General features: G+C 51.4%; 2 protein-coding genes and 1 long non-coding RNA gene across 3 annotated transcripts in view; 1 reads left to right on the top strand and 2 right to left on the bottom strand.

The window, feature by feature from the left end:
- MEGF8 (multiple EGF like domains 8) overlaps positions 1–2,861 on the top strand; it is a gene marked incomplete at its 5' end in the record, with an annotated part of 95,758 nt that extends 92,897 nt beyond the window's left edge. Inside the window, 3 exon segments of the mRNA XM_058823110.1 lie at positions 11–780; positions 1,773–2,362; positions 2,729–2,861. Of these exon segments, the coding sequence (XP_058679093.1) occupies positions 11–780; positions 1,773–2,362; positions 2,729–2,861 (1,493 nt within the window).
- Positions 2,862–7,454: 4,593 nt separating this feature from the next.
- Positions 7,455–9,641, bottom strand: LOC131570762 (uncharacterized). The gene is made up of 3 exons (XR_009275914.1): positions 9,521–9,641; positions 8,469–8,653; positions 7,455–7,839 (listed from the first exon to the last, which is right to left on the bottom strand). It is a non-coding gene; the product is annotated as an uncharacterized LOC131570762 (long non-coding RNA).
- An 805-nt stretch (positions 9,642–10,446) lies between these two features.
- On the bottom strand, positions 10,447–20,124 carry LOC131570730 (lipolysis-stimulated lipoprotein receptor-like). Its single transcript, XM_058823111.1, has 7 exons — positions 20,088–20,124; positions 15,920–16,246; positions 15,215–15,334; positions 13,788–13,835; positions 11,666–11,732; positions 10,638–10,696; positions 10,447–10,514 (listed from the first exon to the last, which is right to left on the bottom strand). The coding sequence occupies exons 1-7, from the start codon at positions 20,122–20,124 to the stop codon at positions 10,447–10,449; spliced, it is 726 nt and encodes a 241-aa protein (XP_058679094.1).
- Between the last annotated feature and the right edge of the window lie 1,553 nt (positions 20,125–21,677).

A 21,677-nucleotide genomic window follows, 5' to 3' on the forward strand; every position in this document is an offset into this window, starting at 1 on the left:
GGCATCAAAGTTTGGGTGGTGGGAACCAAAGTTACGGAGGTGGGAACCAAAGTTATGGAGGTGGGCATCAAAGTTGTGGAGGTGGGAACCAAAGTTATGGAGGTCATCAAGGTTCCGGAGGTGGGCATCAACATTCGGGTGGTGGGAACCAAAGTTACGGAGGTGGGAACCAAAGTTCTGGAGGTGGGAACCAAAGTTATGGAGGTCATCAAGGTTCTGGAGGTGGGCATCAACATTCGGGTGGTGGGAACCAAAGTTACGGAGGTGGGAACCAAAGTTACGGAGGTGGACATCAAAGTTCGGGTGGTTATCAAAGTTCTGGAGGTGGGAACCAAAGTTACGGAGGTTATCAAGGTTCTGGAGGCTATCAGAGTTCTAGAGGTGGACATCAAAGTTCTGGAGATCATCAAAATTTTGGTGGTTATCAAAGTTCCGGAGGTGGGAACCAAAGTTATGGAGGTGGACATCAAAGTTATGGAGGTGGACACCAAAATTTTGGTGGTTATCAAAGTTCTGGAGGTGGACACCAAAGTTTTGGAGGTTATCAAGGTTCTGGAGGTGGGAACCAAAGTTTGGGCGGTGGCAATCAAAGTTACGGAGGTGGGAACCAAAGTTCTGGAGGTGGACATCCAAACTCTGGTGGTCATCAGAATTTGGGTGGTGGAAATCAAAGTTTTGGGGGTGGAAATCAGAATTTTGGGGGTCATCAAAATTTTGGGGGTGGAAATCAAAGCTGTGGCGGTTATCAAGGTTCTGGAGGTGGAAATCAAAATTTTGGGGGTGGGAATCAAAGTTTTGGGGGTTCTCAAGGTTCTGGAGGTGGACACCAAAGTTCTGGGCTCAGGGAGAGGAATTTGGGGTCGGGCCACCAGAATTTGACATTTGGCCACCAAGATTTGGAGCCGGGCCCCCAAAACGTCGAATCCGGGAGCCAAAATTGGCCCCAAAATCCCCAAAATTCATCCTGGGGGGGTCCAAGTCCTCCAGCCCAACCTCGGGACCCCCAAAATCCTCCCGGGGACCCCCAAAATTCTCGGTTTGGCCACCGAGCTTCGCCCACGGACCCCAAAATTTCACCTGTGGAGCCCCAGAATCATTTGGGCCACCGAACTTCACCTCTGGAGCCCAAAACTTCACCTTTGGACCCCAAAATTTCACCTCTGGACCCTCAAAATCCTCTCCGGGACCCCAAAACTTCACCTCTGGAGCCCCAAAATCCTCCCCGGGACCCCCAAATTTCAGCTTTGGACCCCAAAATTTCACCTCTGGACCCCCAAAATCTCCAGTTTGGCCACCAAACTTCACCTCCGGAGCCCCAAATTTCCCCTTTGGACCCCAAATTTTCACCTCTGGACCCCAAAATTTCACCTCTGGACCCCCAAATTCCTCTCGGCGACCCCCAAAATCTCCGCTTTGGCCACCAAAACCCCGCTTTGGACCCCAAATTTTCCACTTTGGACCCCAAATTTTCCCCTCTGGACCCCAAAATTTCCCCTCAGGACCCCCAAAATCTCCGTTTTGGCCACCAAAACCCCGCTTTGGACCCCAAATTTTCACCTCTGGACCCCAAACTTTCCCCTCAGGACCCCCAAAATCCTCTCGACGACCCCCAAAATCTCCGTTTGGGCCACCAAAACCCCGCTTTGGACCCCAAAATTTCCCCTCTGGACCCCCAAAATCCCCGTCCTGCCCCCCAACCCTCCCCTTCGGACCCCCAAAATCTCCGCTTTGGCCACCAAAACCCCACTTTGGACCCCAAAATTTCCCCTCAGGACCCCCAAAATCTCCGTTTGGGCCACCAAAACCCCGCTTTGGACCCCAAACTTTCACCTCTGGACCCCAAAATTTCCCCTTTGGACCCCAAATTTTCCCCTTTGGACCCCAAATTTTCCCCTCTGGACCCCAAAATTTCACCTCCGGACCCCAAACTTTCCCCTCTGGACCCCAAATTTCCCCCTCAGGACCCCCAAACTCCCCTCGGGGACCCCCAAACTCCCCGCCCCGCCCCCCAACCCTCCCCTCCCGACCCCCAAAACCCCCGCGCGGGCCCCGCCCCGAACCCCCCCAAGGCCTCGTTGGTGCCGCCCAAGGCGGGGGCGTGGCCGGCGCGGCGGGGGGCGTGGCCGGGCAGGAAGGGGGCGGGGCAGGGGGCGGGGCCGGTGACGTTGGAGCCGACGGAGGACGGCGTGGCCGCGGTGGCGACGCTGCTGCTGCAGCTGCCGGGGGCGCCCGGGGGCCCCCCCAGGGCCGCGCTGGGCTCGGCGCTCGTGGCCCTCAGGGGGGCGGAGCTTGGGGGCGGGGACTGCAGAGGGGGAGGGGCCAACGCCAGGAAAGCGGGGGGAGGGGCGGCCCTGGAGTTGACGTCTATGGGGATTTGAAAATGGGGCGGAAATCCGGGAAAAAAATGGAATTTTGGAGCGTTTTTCTCGATTTTATTCCCATTTTTCCTGTAATTTTTGGGGGTTTTTTTTTAGGGAATTTTGGAGATTTTTTTGGGGGGATGTTTTGAAGTTGTTTCGGGATTTTATTCGTGATTTTTTGGGATTTTAGTAATGATTTTTTGGGATTTTTTGGGATTTTATTCGTGACTTTTTTGGGATTTTATTCGTGATTTTTTTGGGGGTTTTATTCGTGATTTTTTGGGGATTTTATTCGTGATTTTTTGGGATTTTTTTTCGTGATTTTTGGGGGGTTTTTTGGGCCATTCAGGCCCTGGGGGCCCCCCCAGGGCCGCGCTGGGCTCGGCGCTCGTGGCCCTCAGGGGGGCGGAGCTTGGGGGCGGGGACTGCAGAGGGGGAGGGGCCAACGCCAGGAAAGCGGGGGGAGGGGCGGCCCTGGAGTTGACGTCTATGGGGATTTGAAAATGGGGCGGAAATGCGGAAAAAAAAATCGGATTTTTTGAGGTTTTTCTCGGTTTTATTTCGATTTTTTTGGAATTTTGGGGGGTTTTTTTTAGGGAATTTTTGAGGTTTTTTGGGAGATGTTTTGACGTTGTTTTGGGATTTTATTCGTGATTTTTTTGGGATTTTATTCGTGATTTTTTGGGGTTTTATTCGTGATTTTTTGGGATTTTATTCGTGATTTTTTGGGATTTTATTCGTGATTTTTGGGGATTTTATTCGTGATTTTTTGGGGATTTTATTCGTGATTTTTTGGGATTTTTTGGGGGATTTTATTCGTGATTTTTTGGGATTTTTTGGGGATTTTATTCGTGATTTTTTGGGATTTTTTGGGGATTTTATTCGTGATTTTTTGGGATTTTTTGGGGATTTTATTCGTGATTTTTTGGGATTTTTTTGGGGATTTTATTCGTGATTTTTTGGGATTTTAGTTGTGATTTTTTGGGATTTTATTCGTGATTTTTTGGGATTTTTTTGGGGATTTTATTCGTGATTTTTTTGGGATTTTAGTCGTGATTTTTTTTTTTTATTTTATTCGTGATTTTTTGGGGATTTTATTCGTGATTTTTTGGGGATTTTATTCGTGATTTTTTGGGATTTTATTTGTGATTTTTTGGGGATTTTATTTGTGATTTTTCAGGATTTTATTCGTGATTTTTTGGGATTTTATTCGTGATTTTTTGGGGATTTTATTCGTGATTTTTTTGGGAATGTTTTGTTTCCCAGATTTTTGGGGATTTTATGGGATTTTATTCGTGATTTTTATTGTGATTTTTTGTTTCCCGGATTTTTGGGGATGTTTTGGGATTTTTTTCTTAACTTTTTTGCATTTTTTGGGGATGTTTTGCCATTTTTTTGGGATTTTGTTCGTGATTTTCTGTGATTTTATTCGTGATTTTTTTTGTGATTTTTTTTCCCGGATTTTGGGGATGTTTTGGGATTTTATTCTTAATTTTTTTGCATTTTTTGGGGTTCTTTTGCCGTTTTTTCGGGATTTTATTGGTGATGTTTTTGGGATTTTATTCGTGATTTTTTTGTGATTTTTTTTCCGGATTTTTGGGGATGTTTTGGGATTTTATACGTAATTTTTTGGGATCTTTTTCGTGATTTTTTTTGGATTTTATTCGTGATTTTTTTGTGATTTTTTTTCCGGATTTTTGGGGATGTTTTGGGATTTTATTCGTAATTTTTGGGGATCTTTTTCGTGATTTTTTTTGGATTTTATTCGTGAGGTTTTGGGATTTTTTTTCAGCTTTTTTTTTGTATTTTTTCTGTATTTTTGGGGGGGGGTGTTTCGGATTTATTTTTGGGATTTTTTAGGGATTTTTTGGGATTTTATTCGTGATTTTTTCAATTTTTTTTTCAGGACTTTTTGGACTTACTGGGCATTTTGGGGGATTTATTTGGGATTTTTTGGGAATTTTTCGGGATTTTTTTGGGTTTTTTTGCGCGATTTTTTATTGGTTTTTTTCGGGGTTTTTGGGGGAATTTTTTGGGATTTTTTTCACTATTTTTTTCGTGATTTTATTTTGACTTTTTGGGGATTTTTTGGGGAATTTTTTGTGATTTTTTTCGGGATATTTTTCGGGATTTTTTTCTGTATTTTTGGGGGATGTTTAGTGACTTTTTTCTGTATTTCTGGAGATTTTTTTCGGGATTTTTAGGGGGATTTTTTTGGGAGAGGGGAATTTTTTGGGGATGTTTTCAGGAAGTTTCGGGACGTTATTGGGATTTTTTTTGGAATTTTGGGGGTGATTTTTTGGGGAGATTTTTTGGGGAGATTTTAAAGGAATTTTTTCGGGAATCTTTGGGATTTATTTTTCCCCAGGATTTTGTTGAGATTCTTTTTCTTTTTCTGGATTTTTCGGGGGGAATTTTTCATTTTGGGGGTTTTTTTTCCCTGAATTTTATCAGAAGTGTTATTACTATTATTATTATTATTATTATTATTATTATTATTATTATTACAATTATTATTATTTTATAGAAACTGCGGGGGAAAACGTTGGGAGAAATCTGGGGAAACTTTGGTGCCAAAGCCCACCACAATCAATCAATCAATCAATCAATCACATCGTTGGTAATTTTGGGGAGGGGTCCCGGGTCCATGAACGCTGCTGCCCCTCCCCCACTGGGGCGGCGCGAGGGAGCCAAGATGGCGGCGGGCGGGGGAGGGGCGGGGCTGTAGCGAGCGCGGTCGCGCCGGGGGCGGCGCGAGGGCGCCAAGATGGCGGCGGGAAGGGGAACGAGCGAAGAGCCGGGAGCGGAGACAATAAAGAGCTTGAAGCCCTCGGTGTCCCAAAGTCTCGGGGAAACGGGCGGGGACGGCACCGCACTTTACGGCGGTCGCGCTTTACGGCGCCTGTTACCACAGTCGGTATTTACGGCACTTCCGTGACAGTCGCGCTTTACGGCACCTTTTGTGACAGTCGCGCTTTACGGCACCTTTTACAGCAGTCACGCTTTACGGCCGTCTTTGCGACAGTCGCGCTTTACTGACCCTTTTACGACAGTCGCGCTTTACGACAGTATTTATGACAGTCGAGCTTTGCGTCGCCTTTTACGACAGTCGCGCTTTACGGCACCTTTTACGACAGTTGCATTTTACGGCCGTCTTTACGACAGTCGCGCTTTACGGCACCTTTTACGACAGTTGCGCTTTACGGCACCTTTTACGACAGTTGCATTTTATGGCCGTCTTTACGACAGTCGCGCTTTACGGCCGTTTTTACGACAGTCACGCTTTACGGCCGTTTTTACGACAGTCGCGCTTTACGGCACCTTTTACGACAGTTGCATTTTACGGCCGTTTTTACGACAGTCGCGCTTTACCGCAGTATTTACAACAGTCGCGCTTTACGGCACCTTGTACAGCAGTCACGCTTTACGGCTGTCTTTGCAACAGTCATGCTTTACTGACCCTTTTACGACAGTCGCACATTACGGCAGTATTTACCACAGTCGCACTTTACGGTGCCTTTTGAAACAGTCGCGCTTTACCGCAGTATTTATGACAGTCGCACTTCATGGCACCTTTTACGACAGTCGCACTTCACGGCAGTATTTACCGCAGTCGCACTTTACGGCGCCTTTTGCGACAGTGGCGCTTATTTTGATTTTTGGGGGGATTTTTCCCATGACTTCATTTAGAATTTTTTGGATTTTATTTGGGATTTTTTAGGATTTTTTTTTTCTCAATTTTTGGGGATATTTTCAAGATTTTTGTGGGGACTTTATTCCAATTTTTTGGGAATTTTTTTTCGGGATTTTTTGGAAGTTATATGGGATTTTTTGGGGGAGGGGATTTTTTTCTGATTTTTTGGGGATGTTTTCAGGAAGTTTTGGGATTTTGTTCGGGATTTTTGGGGGGGAATTTTTTGAGATTTTTTGGGGGGATTTTTGGGGAGATTTTTCGGGATTTTAAAGGAATTTTTTCGGGAATTTTTGGGATTTATTTTTCCCCAGGATTTTGTTGAGATTTTCTTTTCTAAATCTTTTGGGGGGAATTTTTCGTTTTGGGTTTTTTTTTCCCTGAATTTTATCAGAATTATTGTTATTATTATTTAATAGAATATTTGGGGAAACTCAGAAGAAATTTGGGGAAACTTTGGTGCCGAAACCCACCACAATTAATTAATCACTCAATCAATCAATCACATTAATTAATCAATTAATCACACCTTTGTTAATTTTGGGGAGGGGTCCCGGCTCCTTCCCCTCCCCCACCCCCAGTAAACGCTGCCGCCCCTCCCCCACCCCCCCGCGTGTCTTTTTTGAGGTGACAAAACCCAAATTTGGGTCATTAATTAGCGGGGTTAATTAAAAGAAGGGGTTTAATTTGGGGAGGGGGGTTTAATTGGGGGGGTTAATTAGGGGAGGGGGCTTAATTAAGGTGACGTTGATGGGAAAAGTGACCCAAAAATGGGTGGAATTGACCCAAAACCCCTCAAAATTCCCCCAAATCCTCTCAAAAATCCTCAAAAGTCCCGAAAATCCCTCAAAATTCTCCCAAAACCTCTCAGGACCCCCTGAAATTCCCCCAAATCCCTGAAAATTCACCCAAAGTTCTCCCAAAACCACTCAGGGCCCCAAATCCTTAAAAATTCCCCCGAAATCCTCACAAATCCCCAAAAATTCCTCTAAAATCCCTGAAATTCCCTTAAAATGTCCCCAAATCCCTCGGAATTGCCGCCAAATTGTTCAAAATCTCCCAAAATTCTACAAAATCCCTGAAGTTTTCCTCTAAATCGTCCAAATTCCCTAAAAATACCCAAAAATCCCCCCAAAATCCCTCAAAATTCTCCAAAATTCACGAAAATTCCCTCCAAATTCCCCAAAATCCCACAAAATCCCCCAAAATTTCTCCATGTTCCCCACAATCCCCGAAAATCCCCCAAAATATTTCAAAATTCTCTAAAAGTCCCTAAAAATTCCCCCCAAAAATTCTCAAAATTCCTAGAAATTCCCCCCAAATCTTTCAAAATTCCCCCAAGATTCTTTCAGAATTCTCTCAAAATCCCTAAAATTCCACAAAATTCCTGAAAATTCCCAAAAATTCCCTCTGAAATCCCTCAAAATTCCCCCCAATTTTCCCCCCTTTCCTCCCTGATGACATCACTGGCGCGTCAATGACGTCACAGGCTGATCAATGACGTCACCGCGTGGGAATTTTTGGGAAATTCTTTATTTGGCCCCAAATCTCAGCGTGGGGGGAGGGGAAAGGGGGGGAGAGACCCCTCCCCCCAATTTTGAATGAATAAAAAATAACAAAATTTAAGGCACTAAAAAAGCCCCAAAATGAGCCCAAAAAATGAACGGAATTTGAGGAAAATTCTGGAATTTTTGGGAAAATTCCGTAATTTCTGGAATTTGGGGTAAATTTGGGGGATTTTGGGGGTCCCGGTCACACCACGAGGCTCTCGCGGCTCAGAGCGTCGTTCTGGGGGTGACATGTGCATAAATTAACATAAATTAACATAAATTAACAAAGAATATCCTCATTAACCCAGAATTACCACAAAATACTCCAAAATCTCCCACATTTATCTCAAAACAGCCCAAAATTATCAAAAATTAATCCAAATTACCCCAAATTAACCCAAACCCTCTCCCAAAATACCCAAAATGAACCCGAAATATCATAAATTATAATAAATTATCACAAAATACCCGAAATTAACCCCAAAAAATCTCAAATTAACCCCAAATCCTCCCTCAAAATTCTCAAAAATTCCACACAGGTCCCCCCCAAAATTCCCCCAATTTTCACAAAATCTCTCCCCAAAATCCCACCCAGGACCCCCCAAATCCCCCCCCAAAAATCCTAAATCCCCCCCCCAAAACCTCCAAAATTCCCCAATTTTCCACCAAATCCCCCCAAATTCCCCCCAGGACCCCCCAAATTTCCACAAATTTCCCAAAATCTCCCCAAACCCCACGCAAGACCCCCCCAAATTTCCCCCAAACTCCCCCTAATCTCCCCCAAAATCCCTCCCAGGACCCCCCAAATTTCCCCAAAAATCCCCCCCAGGACCCCCCAAATTTCCCCCATTTGAGCCCCTCCCCCACCTTGCGCAGCCTCCGGGGGGGTCCCGGGGGGTTCCGGGGGGGTGGGGGAGGGGTCAGGGACCCCCCCCGGGGCCGCCCCTCCCCCCCCCGGGGCCCCTCCCCCAAAATCTCGGCCGAGCGCGAGCGGGGCGGGGGAGGGGCCCAAGGGGGCTCGTGCAGGGAGGTGACGTCACTGAGGGCGGGGCCTAAAGGGGAAAAAGGGGGAGGGGTCAGGGCGGGGGAGGGGCCAGCTCGATTTCCACGCCCCCACCCCCCCAAAAAAAACCAAAATTCAAGTCAGGAGCCCCAAAATTCCCTCCCAGCACCCCCCAGAATGATCCCGGGATGACCCAAAATTCCTCAAATCCCCCAAAAATTCCCCTCCAGGACCCCCCAAATTCCCCCGAAAAAAATCCCCCCCAAAAATCCCCCAAAATCCTTCCAAAAAATCTCCCCAAAGTCCCCCCAACTTTCCCAAAATCCCCTCAAATCCTCCCCACAATCCCCCCAAAAATCCTCCCAAAATCCCCCAGATTTCCCCCAAAAATGCCCCGCAGGACTCCCCCAAATTCCCCCCAAAATTCCTCGAATTCTCAAAATCCCAAGACCCCCCAAATCCCCCAAATTATCCCAAAATCCCCCAAATTATCCCAAAACCCCCAAATCCCCCAATAATCCCCCCAAATTATCCCAAAATCCCCAAAATCCCCCCCAAATTATCCCAAAACCCCCCAAATCCCCAAAATCCCCCCAAATTATCCCAAAATCCCCCTAAAATCCCCCAAATTATCCCAAAATCCCCCCAAATTATCCCAAAACCCCAAATCCCCCAATAATCCACCCCAATTTATCCCAAAATCCCCCCCCAAATTATCTCAAAACCCCCAAAATCCCCAAAATCACCCCAAATTATCCCAAAATCCCCCCAAAAATGCCCCAAAATCCCCCCCAGGACCCCCAAAAATCCCCCCCAAAAATCCCCCAAATTAACCCAGGACCCCCCAAAATCCCCCCCAAATCCCCCCAAAAATCCCCCCAGGCTCCCCCCCCCCCAATCCCCTCCCCCCCCTCACCTGCCGGCCCCGCCCCGGCCCCGCCCCCTCCCCAGGTGTGCAGCAGCCGCTCCTCCAGGTAGCGCAGGGCCGGGGGGGGGGGGCAGCGAGGGCGCTGCGGGAGAGAGCGGAGAGAAACGGAATAAACCAGTATAAACCAGTATAAACCAGTATAAACCAGTATGGACCAGTACGGACCAGTATAAACCAGTACGGACCAGTATAAACCAGTACGGACCAGTATGGACCAGTATAAACCAGTATGGACCAGTTTAAACCAGTATGGACCAGTACGGACCAGTACAAACCAGTATGGACCAGGATAAACCAGTATGGACCAGTATGGACCGGTATGGACCAGTACGGACCAGTATGGACCAGTGAGAACCAGTATGGACCAGTATCAACCAGTACAAACCAGAATAAACCAGTATGGACCAGTACAAACCAGTATGGACCAGTACGGACCAGTGAGAACCAGTACAAACCAGTATAAACCAGTATAAAGCAGTATAAACCAGTACAGACCAGTATGGACCAGTATGGACCAGTGAGAACCAGTACAGACTGGTATGGACCAGTATAAACCAGAATAAACCAATATAATCAAGTATGGACCAGTATAAACCCATATAAATATTTTTTTTTACAGTATAAACCAGTATAAACCAATAAAAACCAGTACAGACCAGTCTAACCCAGTATGGACCAGTATAAACCAGTAGAAACCCATAAAAATCCATAAAAACCAATAAAAACCAGTATAAACCAGTATAGACCAGTATAAATCTACATAAACCAGTACGCACCGGTATGGACCAGTACAGACCAGTATAAACCAATAAAAACAAATAAAAATCAATAAAAACAAATAAAAATCAATAAAAACCAGTACGAACCAGTATAACCCAGTCCAACCCAGTCCCTGCCCCGATGACTGACAGCTGTCAATCACCCATCTCACCTGTGCTGTCGCTGTCCCTCAGCAGCGGCACCTGAGAGCTCTGGGAGCTGCCTGGGGTGGGGGAGGGGCCAGGTGAGCTCACCCGGGGTCACCTGAGGTCACCCGGGGTCACCCGAGGTCACCCGGGGTCACCCGGCCCCTCCCCCACTCACCGAGGAGCTGCAGGGGCAGCGCTGGGGGGGGGGAGGGGCCGAAGGCTCCGCCCGACGTCGCCGCTTTGCCGGCCAGGTAAACTGGGGGGGGAGGGGAACGGGTGAGGGGGGGGGGGGGGCACACACACCCAGCTGTGCCCAGGGGTGTGCCCAGGTGTGTGCCCAGGTGTGCCCAGGTACCCCTCAGGTGTGCCCAGGTGTGCCCAACCCACTCGCAGGTGTGCCCAGGTGTGCCCAGAACCCCCTCAGGTGTGCCCAGGTGTGCCCAACCCACTCGCAGGTGTGCCCAGGTGCACCCAGAACCACCACAGGTGTGCCCAGGTACCCCCCAGGTGTGCCCAGGTGCACCCAAAACCACCACAGGTGTGCCCAGGTACCCCCCAGGTGTGCCCAGGTGCACCCAAAACCACCACAGGTGTGCCCAGGTGCACCCAGAACCACCACAGGTGTGCCCAGGTACCCCTCAGGTGTGCCCAGAACCCCCTCAGGTGTGCCCAAAACCCGCCAGGTGTTCCCAGGTGTGTGCCCAGGTGTGCCCAGAACCCCCTCAGGTGTGCCCAGGTGTACCCAAAACCACCACAGGTGTGCCCAGAACCCACCCAGGTGTGCCCAAAACCCGCCAGGTGTTCCCAGGTGTGTGCCCAGGTGTGCCCAGAACCCCCTCAGGTGTGCCCAGGTGTACCCAAAACTACCACAGGTGTGCCCAGGTACCCCTCAGGTGTGCGCAGAACCCACCCAGGTGTGCCCAGAACCCGCCAGGTGTGCCCAGAACCCACCCAGGTGTGCCCGGGTGTGCCCAGGTGTATTTTGGGTGCCCCCAGCTGTGCCCAGGTGTGCCCAAATTCCCAATTTCCCCTCCAAACCCCCCAAATTTCCATCGATTTTCCCCCAGTTTTCTCCGTTTTTTCCCCATTTTTGTGCCCCCAGGTGTGCCCAGGTGTGCCCAGGTGTGCCCGCCCGGGTGACTCACGCGCCTCGGGGCAGCAGCAGGTGCGCGGGCAGCAGGGGCAGCGCAGGTAACAGCAGCAGGTGTGGGGGCAGCACTGGCACCAGCACAGCCCCGCCCCCAGCGCCACCAGCCCCGCCCCCAGCGCCACCAGCACCACAAACAGCCAGTCTGCAACCGGGAAATTAGCATACATTAGCATACATTTGCATAAATCGGCATTAAAACGTCATAAACTTGTCCCGAAGTTGTCCCAAAAAGTCCCAAATTTATCCCAAAGTTATCCCAGCCCCGCCCCCAGCACCACAAACAGCCAGTCCGCAACAGGACATCTGCATACATTAGCATAAATTAGCATACGTTAGCATAAATTAGCGTCGGCCATCCAGGAATGTTCCAAAATGCCCCGAATTTATCCCAAAAAAACCCAAATTTATCCCAAAGTTATCCCAGCCCCGCCCTGAGCACCACAAACAGCCAGTCTGCAACGGGACATCTGCATACATTAGCATAAATTAGCATAAGTGGTCGTTAGTCGTTATAAAACGTCGTGAATTTATCCCAAAGTTATCCCAAAAAACCCCAAATTTATCCCAAAGTTATCCCAAAAAACCCCAAATTTATCCCAAATTTATCCCAAAACGTCGTAAATTTATCCCAAAGTTTTCCCAAAATGTCCCAAATTTATCCCAAAGTTGTCCCAGCCCCGCCCCCAGCACCACAAACAGCCAGTCTGTGAAGGGTTAAAATGCCTGCGTTTAGCATAAATTAGCATAAATTAGCATAAAGTTATTCCCCAAAATTGCCCCTGAAATATCCCAAAATATCCCAAAAGTTATCCCTAATTTACTCCTAAATTAGCATATATTAGCATACATTAGCATGAACTACCCCAAAGTTACCCCAGCCCCACGAAGAGCCAGTCAGGAAAGGGTTAAAGCGTTCCAAATTAGCATAAATTTGCATAAATTATCCCAAAAATTTTCCTGAAATTATCCATTGAAATATCCCAAAATCTCCCAAAAATGTCCCCAAAAAAATGATCCCAAATTTACTCAAAAAAAAAAAAAAAAATCCCAAAATGATCCCAAAAAATTACCCCAATTGTATCATGAATCAGCATACGTCAGCATAAATTAGCATAAATTATCCCAAAGTTACCCCAGCCAGTCTGGAAACGGTTAAAATGTCTAAATTTAGTATAGATTTAGTATAAATTAGCATAAATTAGCATAAATTATCCCAACGTTATCCCAGCTCCACCCCCAACACCGTAAGCAGCCAGTCTGTAAAGGGTTAAAATGTCTGCATTTAGCATAAATTATCATAAATTATCATAGATTAGCATAAATTATCATAAATTATCATAAATTATTCCCGAAATTACCCACAAAATATCCCCCCAAAAAATAATCCCAAATTTCTCCCAAAAATATCCCGAAAGTGTCCCCAAACCATCCCAAATTCATCCCCAAAAATGCCTGAAATTGTCCCCAAATTACCCCAAACTCATCCCGAAAATTTAATCCCAAAATTTACCCCAAACTTATCCTAAAATTATCCCCAAAATTTACCCCAAATCCACCCCAAATTCTGCCCAAAATATCCCAAACTTACCCCAAACCCACCTGGAACAGCCCTAAACTGCCCAAAATGGAGCCCAGGTGCCCCCAGGTGCCCCCAGGTGTGCCCAGGTCTGGTTTTGGGTGTGCCCAGGTGTGCCCAGCTGTGCCCAGGTGTGTTTCTACCCCTCTCAGGTGTGCCCAGCTGTGCCCAAATTCCCAATTTCCCTTACAAAAACCCCGAATTTCCTCCCAATTTTCACCATTTTCACCTCCCCAGGTGTGCCCCAGGTGTGCCCAGGTGTGCCCAGGTGTGGTTTTGGGTGCCCCCAGGTGTGCACAGGCGTGCCCAGGTGTACTTTCAGTGCCCCCAGGTGTGCCCAGGTGTGTTATGGGTGCCCAAGGTGTGCCCAGGTGTGCCCCGGTGCCCCCAGGTGTGCCCCAGGTGTGCCCCGGTGTGCCCAGGTGTGTTTTTGGGTGCCCCTAGGTGTGCCCAGGTGTATCCCAGGTGTATCTCAGGTGCCCCCAGGTGTGCCCAGGTGCCCCCAGGTGTGCCCAGGTGCCCCCAGGTGTATCCCAGGTGTGCCCAGGTGTATCCCAGGTGTGCCCAGGTGTATCTCAGGTGCCCCCAGGTGCGCCCAGGTGTGCCCAGGTGTGCCCGTACCTGGCAGGGTCCCCTCGGGCAGCAGCCGGGAGCCCTCGGGAAGAGACCCTGGGGGGACAGGGGGGGAGGGGCCCAGTGCAAACCAGTACAAACCAGTACAAACCAGTGACCCCCAGTGACCCCCAAACCAGTACAAACCAGTACAAACCAGTATAAACCAGTGACCCCAGACCCCCCTTTAACCCCTTCCCAGTCCCTCCCGGTACGAACCAGTATAAACCAGTTCCCTCCCAGCCCAGCCTATCCCCTCCCAGTACAAACCAGTGACCCCAGACGCCATCCCAGTACAAACCAGTACAAACCAGTGACCCCCAGTGACCCCCAGTGACCCCCAAACCAGTACAAACCAGTACAAACCAGTGACCCCAGACGCCATCCCAGTACAAGCCAGTGCATCCCAGTCCCCTCCCAGTTCGTCCCAGTTCCATCCCAGTGCAAACCAGTGACCCCAAAGCCCCCCTTAACCCCTTCCCAGCCCCTCCCAGTTTGACCCCAGTACAAACCAGTATAACCCAGTATAAACCAGTCCATCCCCAGCCCCTCCCAGTATATCCCAGTACAAACCAGTCCCTCCCAGTTTGATCCCAGTGTATCCCAGTCCATCCCAGTTCGATCCCAGTATATTCTAGTCCATTCCCAGTATAACCCAGTATAACCCAGTATATCCCAGCCCCTCCCAGTTTATCCCAGTCTCTCCCAGTATAACCCAGTATAAACCAGTCCATTCCCAGTCTGTCCCAGTCCATCCCAGTCTCACCCAGCACCATCCCAGTCCCTCCCAGTTTGATCCCAGTATCTCCCAGTCCATCCCAGTCCCTCCCAGTATATCCCAGTATATCCCAGTCCCTCCCAGTCCATTCCCAGTATATCCCAGTCCCTCCCAGTACATCCCAGTATATCCCAGTCCCTCCCAGTTTGATCCCAGTACAAACCAGTATAACCCAGTCCTATCCCAGTGCCTCCCAGTCTCACCCAGCACCAACCCAGTCCCTCCCAGTTTGATCCCAGTATATTCCAGTCCATTCCCAGTATATCCCAGTATAACCCAGTATATCCCAGTCCCTCCCAGTCCCTCCCAGTACATCCCAGTATATCCCAGTCTCTCCCAGTTTGATCCCAGTCCCTCCCAGTCTCACCCAGTTCGATCCCAGTATATTCCAGTCCATTCCCAGTATATCCCAGTATAACCCAGTCCCTCCCAGTCCATCCCAGTCTCACCCAGCACCATTCCCAGTCCATCCCAGTCTATCCCAGTTTGATCCCAGCCCATCCCAGTCCCTCCCGGTCCATCCCAGTTTGATCCCAGTTTGATCCCAGTATATTCCAGTTTGATCCCAGTCCCTCCCAGTCCGTCCCAGTTTGATCCCAGTCCATCCCAGTCCCTCCCAGTCCGTCCCAGTTTGATCCCAGTTTGGTCCCAGTCTCACCCAGCACCACCAGCTCGGCCACGGCCTCGTTGTTGCCCTGCAGGTCGCTGGTCGAGGTCACCGTGCACAGGTACAGCCCGCTGTCCCCCCAGGCCGCGGGGCCCAGGCTCAGCTCGGCACCTGGACAGGTGAGACACGGACAGGTGTGTGCCCAGGTGTGCCCAGGTGTGCCCAGGTGTGTGCCCAGGTGTGCCCAGGTGTGCCCAGGTCACCGTGCACAGGTACAGCCCGCTGTCCCCCCAGGCCGCGGGGCCCAGGCTCAGCTCGGCACCTGGACAGGTGAGACACGGACAGGTGTGTGCCCAGGTGTGCCCAGGTGTGTTATAACTGCCCCCAGGTGTGCCCAGGTGTGCCCAGGTGTGTTATAACTGCCCCCAGGTGTGCCCAGGTGTGTGCCCAGGTGTGCCCAGGTGTGCCCAGGTCACCGTGCACAGGTACGGCCCGCTGTTTCCCCCCAGGCCGCAGGGCCTGGACTGAGCTCTGTGGCTGTACAGGTGAGATACAGGTGTGCGCCCAGGTGCGCCCAGGTGTGCCCAGGTGTGCCCAGGTGTATCTCAGGCATACCCAGCTGTGCCCAGGTGTGCCCAAATTCCCAATTTTCCCTCCAAAACCCCCAAATTTTCACCGATTTTCACCCAATTTTCACCGTTTCTCCCCATTTCCTCCCGCCCAGGTGTGCCCAGGTGTGCCCAGGTGCGCGCTCACCTCCGCGGATGGTGACGGCCCTGCCCAGGTAGAAGTCTCCCAGGGTCACCTGCTCGCCCTGCTTGGTGGCCACGATGCGCACGGTGCGGGCGGAGTCGGGACACGCCCCCGCGGCCTCGCCAGGTGAGTCCCCCCAGGTGGAGCCGGGCGCGGCCCCCGCCCAGGTGTCCGGGCAGAAGGATTTGTACTTCCAGGTGACGATGGGGGCGGGGCCGCCAGGTGAGCTCACCTGGAAGTGGCAGCGCAGCAGAACGGGCTGGAAGAGCAGCGCGACGGTGCGGGGCTCAGGTACGGACACCTGCAGGGAGCACACCTGGACAGACACACCTGCGCAGGTGAGAGAGAGAAAGGGTGACACGGTGACACCTGGACAGCTGGGACAGCTGGGACAGGTGAGACAGGTGAGACAGGTGTGAGAGATGGGACAGGTGGGACAGGTGGGACAGCTGGGACAGGTGTGACATGGGACAGGTGAGACAGGTGGACAGGTGTGACAGGTGGGACAGGTGGGACAGGTCAGTGACACCGTGCAGGGCTCGGGTACGGACACCTGCAGGGAGCACACCTGGACAGACACACCTGGGCAGGTGAGAGAGAGGAAGGGTGACACGGTGACACCTGGACAGCTGGGACAGGTGGGACAGGTGGGACAGGTGAGACAGGTGGGACAGGTGAGACAGGTGGGACATGGGACAGGTGGGACAGGTGAGACATGGGACAGCTGGGACAGGTGGGACAGGTGGGACAGGTGGGACAGGTGGACAGGTGAGACAGGTAAGACAGGTGTGACATGGGACAGGTGGGACAGGTGGGACAGGTGAGAGAGGTGTGACAGGTGGGACAAGTGGGACAGGTCAGTGACACCGTGCGGGGCTCAGGTACGGACACCTGCAGGGAGCACACCTGGACAGACACACCTGGGCAGAGAAAAAGGGACAGTCAGGGTCACCTGGTGTCACCTGAACCGGTGAGACAGGGCAGTGACACCTGGGACAGGTGGGACAGGTGGGACAGGTGGGACAGGTGAGACAGGTGTGACATGGGACAGGTGAGACAGGTGAGACAGCTGGGACAGGTGGACAGGTGAGACAGATGGGACAGCTGGGACAGGTGAGACAGATGGGACAGCTGGGACAGGTGGACAGGTGAGACAGATGGGACAGGTGGGACAGGTGAGAGAGGTGTGACAGGTGGGACAGGTGGGACAGGTGTGACAGGTGTGACATGGGACAGGTGAGACAGATGGGACAGCTGGGACAGGTGGACAGGTGAGACAGATGGGACAGGTGGGACAGGTGTGACAGGTGTGACAGGTGGGACAGGTCAGTGACACCGTGCAGGGCTCAGGTACGGACACCTGCAGGGAGCACACCTGGACAGACACACCTGGGCAGGTGAGACAGGAGAAACAAGGTCACCTGGTGTCACCTGCACAGGTGGGACAGGACAGTGACACCTGGGACAGGTGTGACAGGAGTGACAGGAGTGACAGGAGTGACAGGAGTGACAGGTGTGACATACACACAGGTGAGACAGGTGTGACAGGTGTGACAGGTGTGACAGGAGTGACAGGTGTGACAGGTGTGACAGGTGTGACATACACACAGGTGTGACAGGTGTGACAGGAGTGACAGGTGTGACAGGTGTGACATACACACAGGTGTGACAGGTGTGACAGGTGTGACAGGTGTGACAGGAGTGACAGGTGTGACAGGTGTGACATACACACAGGTGAGACAGGTGTGACAGGTGTGACAGGTGTGACAGGAGTGACAGGTGTGACAGGTGTGACATACACACAGGTGTGACAGGTGTGACATACACACAGGAGTGACAGGTGTGACAGGTGTGACATACACACAGGTGAGACAAGGGACAGGGGTCAGGGACACCTGGACAGGTGAGAGGAGGGACAGAGTCACTCAGTGTAACCTGTGCAGGTGGGACAGGTGAGACAGGTGTGACACCTGGGACAGGTGAGAGGAGGGACAGTGACACCTGCAGGGACACCTGGGCAGGTGAGAGGAATCAGTGACACCTGGGACAGGTGAGAGGAGGGACAGTGACACCTGGACAGGTGAGAGGAATCAGTGACACCTGCAGGGACACCTGGAGCAGGGGCACACCTGGGCAGGTGGGACAGGAGACACAAGGTCACCTGCAGGGACACCTGGGCAGGTGAGAGGAATCAGTGACAGACAGACAGAGACACCCGGACAGGCGGGACAGCGCAGGGACACCTGGACAGGAACACCTGGACAGGAACACCTGGACAGGTGAGGGGAGAGACAGAGACAGACACGGACACCTGGGGACAGGGGCGGCACCTCAGTGGCACCTGTGCCCACCTGTGCCCTCACCTGTGCCCACCTGTGCCCCCACCTGTGCCCACCTGTGCCCTCACCTGTGCCCACCTGTGCCCCCACCTGTGCCCACCTGTGCCCCCACCTGTGCCCACCTGTGCCCTCACCTGTGCCCCCACCTGTGCCCTCACCTGTGCCCTCACCTGTGCCCCCACCTGTGCCCTCACCTGTGCCCTCACCTGTGCCCACCTGTGCCCTCACCTGTGCCCCCACCTGTGTCCTCACCTGTGCCCTCACCTGTGCCCTCACCTGTGCCCACCTGTGCCCTCACCTGTGCCCCCACCTGTGCCCTCACCTGTGCTCACCTGTGCCCACCTGTGCCCTCACCTGTGCCCTCACCTGTGCCCCCACCTGTGTCCTCACCTGTGCCCTCACCTGTGTCCTCACCTGTGCCCTCACCTGTGCCCACCTGTGCTCACCTGTGCCCTCACCTGTGCCCTCACCTGTGCCCCCACCTGTGCCCTCACCTGTGCTCACCTGTGCCCTCACCTGTGCTCACCTGTGCCCTCACCTGTGCCCACCTGTGCTCACCTGTGCTCACCTGTGCCCACCTGTGCCCTCACCTGTGCTCACCTGTGCCCTCACCTGTGCCCACCTGTGCTCACCTGTGCTCACCTGTGCCCACCTGTGCCCCCACCTGTGCCCTCACCTGTGCTCACCTGTGCCCTCACCTGTGCTCACCTGTGCCCTCACCTGTGCCCACCTGTGCTCACCTGTGCTCACCTGTGCCCACCTGTGCTCACCTGTGCTCACCTGTGCCCTCACCTGTGCCCACCTGTGCTCACCTGTGCTCACCTGTGCCCTCACCTGTGCCCACCTGTGCTCACCTGTGCTCACCTGTGCCCTCACCTGTGCCCTCACCTGTGCCCTCACCTGTGCCCACCTGTGCCCACCTGTGCCCTCACCTGTGCCCCCACCTGTGCCCTCACCTGTGCCCTCACCTGTGCCCTCACCTGTGCCCTCACCTGTGCCCACACCTGTGCCCTCACCTGTGCCCCCACCTGTGCTCACCTGTGCCCACACCTGTGCCCCCACCTGTGCCCACCTGTGCCCACCTGTGCCCACCCCCAATGGCCCCAAGATGCTCCCCCCACCCCTTAATTACCCCTAATTAACGTCTAATTGCCCCCCTGCCCCTTAATTACCCCCCACCCCCCCTTAATTACCCCTCTAATTAACCCCACCCCCCTTAATTACCCCCTTAATTACCCCTCCACCTCTTAATTACCCTCCCCAATCAACCCTCCACCCCTTAATTACCCCGGACCCCCTTAATTGCCCCAGACCCCCTCAATCACCACGCTCTAATTAACCCCCAGCCCATTAATTACCCCGGACCCCCTTAATTACCCCCCCCAATTAACCCCCAGCCCCTTAATCAGACCCCAGCTCGCTAATTGCCGTTAATTAGCGCGTTAATTACCCCAGAACCCCCTTAATTACCCCGTTAATTACCCCAGCCCCCCTTAATTGTTCTGTTCATTACCCCAGACCCCGTTAATTACCCCGGAACCCTCTTAATTACCCCGGACCCCCTTAATTACCCCCCCTAATTATCCCCTAACCCCTCAATGAGCCCCCGTCCGGCTAATTGGGGTTGTTAATTAGCGCGTTCATTGCCCCGGACCCCCTTTAATTACCCCGGAACTCCCCTTAATTACCCCCCCTAATTAACCCCCAGCCACTTAATTACCCCGGCCCCCGCTAATTACCCCCCTAATTAGCCCCCAGCCCCTCAATGAGCCCCGTTCCGCGAATTGGGGTTCGTTAATTAGCCATTGATTAATTAATCGCCCCTCGCCCACCGAGCAGCGCCAGCAGCGCCCTCAGCGCCGCCGCCATCTTGGATCGGCCAGGTGTGGGCGGGGCCGGCGCACCTGGACACGCCCACTTCCGGCTCGGGCCGCGCCCATTGCCTTATATGGAGGTGGGGGAAATTGGGGGAAAAAATGACGGAAAATGGGAAAAAATGGGGGGAGAAATTGGGGAAAAATTAGGGAAAATTGGGAAAAAATGGGGGGAAAATTGGGGGAAAGAATGGGGGGGGATTGGGGCAAAATGGGAAAATTGGGGGAAAATGGGAAAATTTGGGGCAAAATTAGGGAAAAGATGGGGAAAAATGAGGGGGAAAATGAGGGAGAAAATTGGGGAAAATTGGGGGGAAAATTCTGGGAAAAATGGGGGGAAATTGGGGAAAATTCTGGGAAAAACTGGGGGAAAATGGGGAATAAATTGGGAGAAAATGGGGAGGGGGTTGGGGAGCAAATTGGGGGAAAATGGGGGAAAATTGGGAAAAACTGGGGGAAAATGGACAAAAAATTGGGGGAAAATGGGAAAAAATTGGGAAAATTAGGAAAAAAAGGGGGAAATGGAAAAAAAAAAAAAAAAAACAAAAAAAAAACAGGAAAAACCAAGGAAAAACCAAGGAAAAACCAGGAAAAAAGGAGGGGAAAATTTGATGTCACGGGGGGGGGATGGGCGGGTCCGGCCCCTCCCCCTCCCCCCCATTTATTGGCGGTCCCTCCGCCCCTCCCCCACTCTCGGCCCCGAATTTGGGACCCCCCCGGAGCTTCGGGACCCCCCCGGGATTTTGGGAGGTGAGCGGGCACCCCAAAAAATTCCGGGTTTTTCCCCAAAAAAAATCCGGATTTTCACCCAAAAATTCCGCATTTTCCCCCCCAAAAAATTCCTTAAAAACCCCCCAAAATTCCGGATTTTTCCCTCCAAAAAATCTGGATTTTCACCCAAAAATTCCGGATTTTTCCCCCAAAATTTCAAAATTTCCGATTTCCCCCCCAAAAATTCTGGATTTTCCCCCAAAAATATTCCTTAAAAACCTCCCAAAAAAATCCAGATTTTCCCCCCAAAAAACCCGAATTTTCTCCCCAAAAATTCCGCATTTTTCCCCCCAAAATTCCGGATTTTCTCCCCAAAAACATTCCTTAAAAACCCCAAAAAAATCCTTTAAAATTCCTTCAAATTCCCCAGAATTCGGGGATTTCCCCCCAAAACCCCTCGGGACCCCCCCAGAATTCTGGGGAGTCCCCCAAAATTTCCGGAACCCCCCAAAATTCCTGAATTTTCCCCAAAAATATTTCCTTTAAAAACCCCAAAAATCTCCTTAAAAACTCTCCCAAAAGTTCCTTTAAAATCCCAAAAACTCCTTTAAAAACCCGAAAAAAATTCCTTAAAAACCCCAAAAAAATTCCTTTAAAATTCCTTCAAATTCCCCAAAATTCGGGGATTTCCCCCCGAAACCCCTCGGGACCCCCCCAGAATTCCGGGGACTCCCCCAAAATTTCCGGAACCCCCAAAAATTCCTGAATTTTCCCCAAAAAATATTTCCTTTAAAAACCCGAAAAATCTCCTTAAAAACCCCAAAAAATCCCTTTAAA

The sequence above is a fragment of the Ammospiza caudacuta genome, chromosome 38 (assembly GCF_027887145.1).
Source record: "Ammospiza caudacuta isolate bAmmCau1 chromosome 38, bAmmCau1.pri, whole genome shotgun sequence".
Classification (NCBI taxonomy): Eukaryota; Metazoa; Chordata; class Aves; order Passeriformes; family Passerellidae; genus Ammospiza; species Ammospiza caudacuta.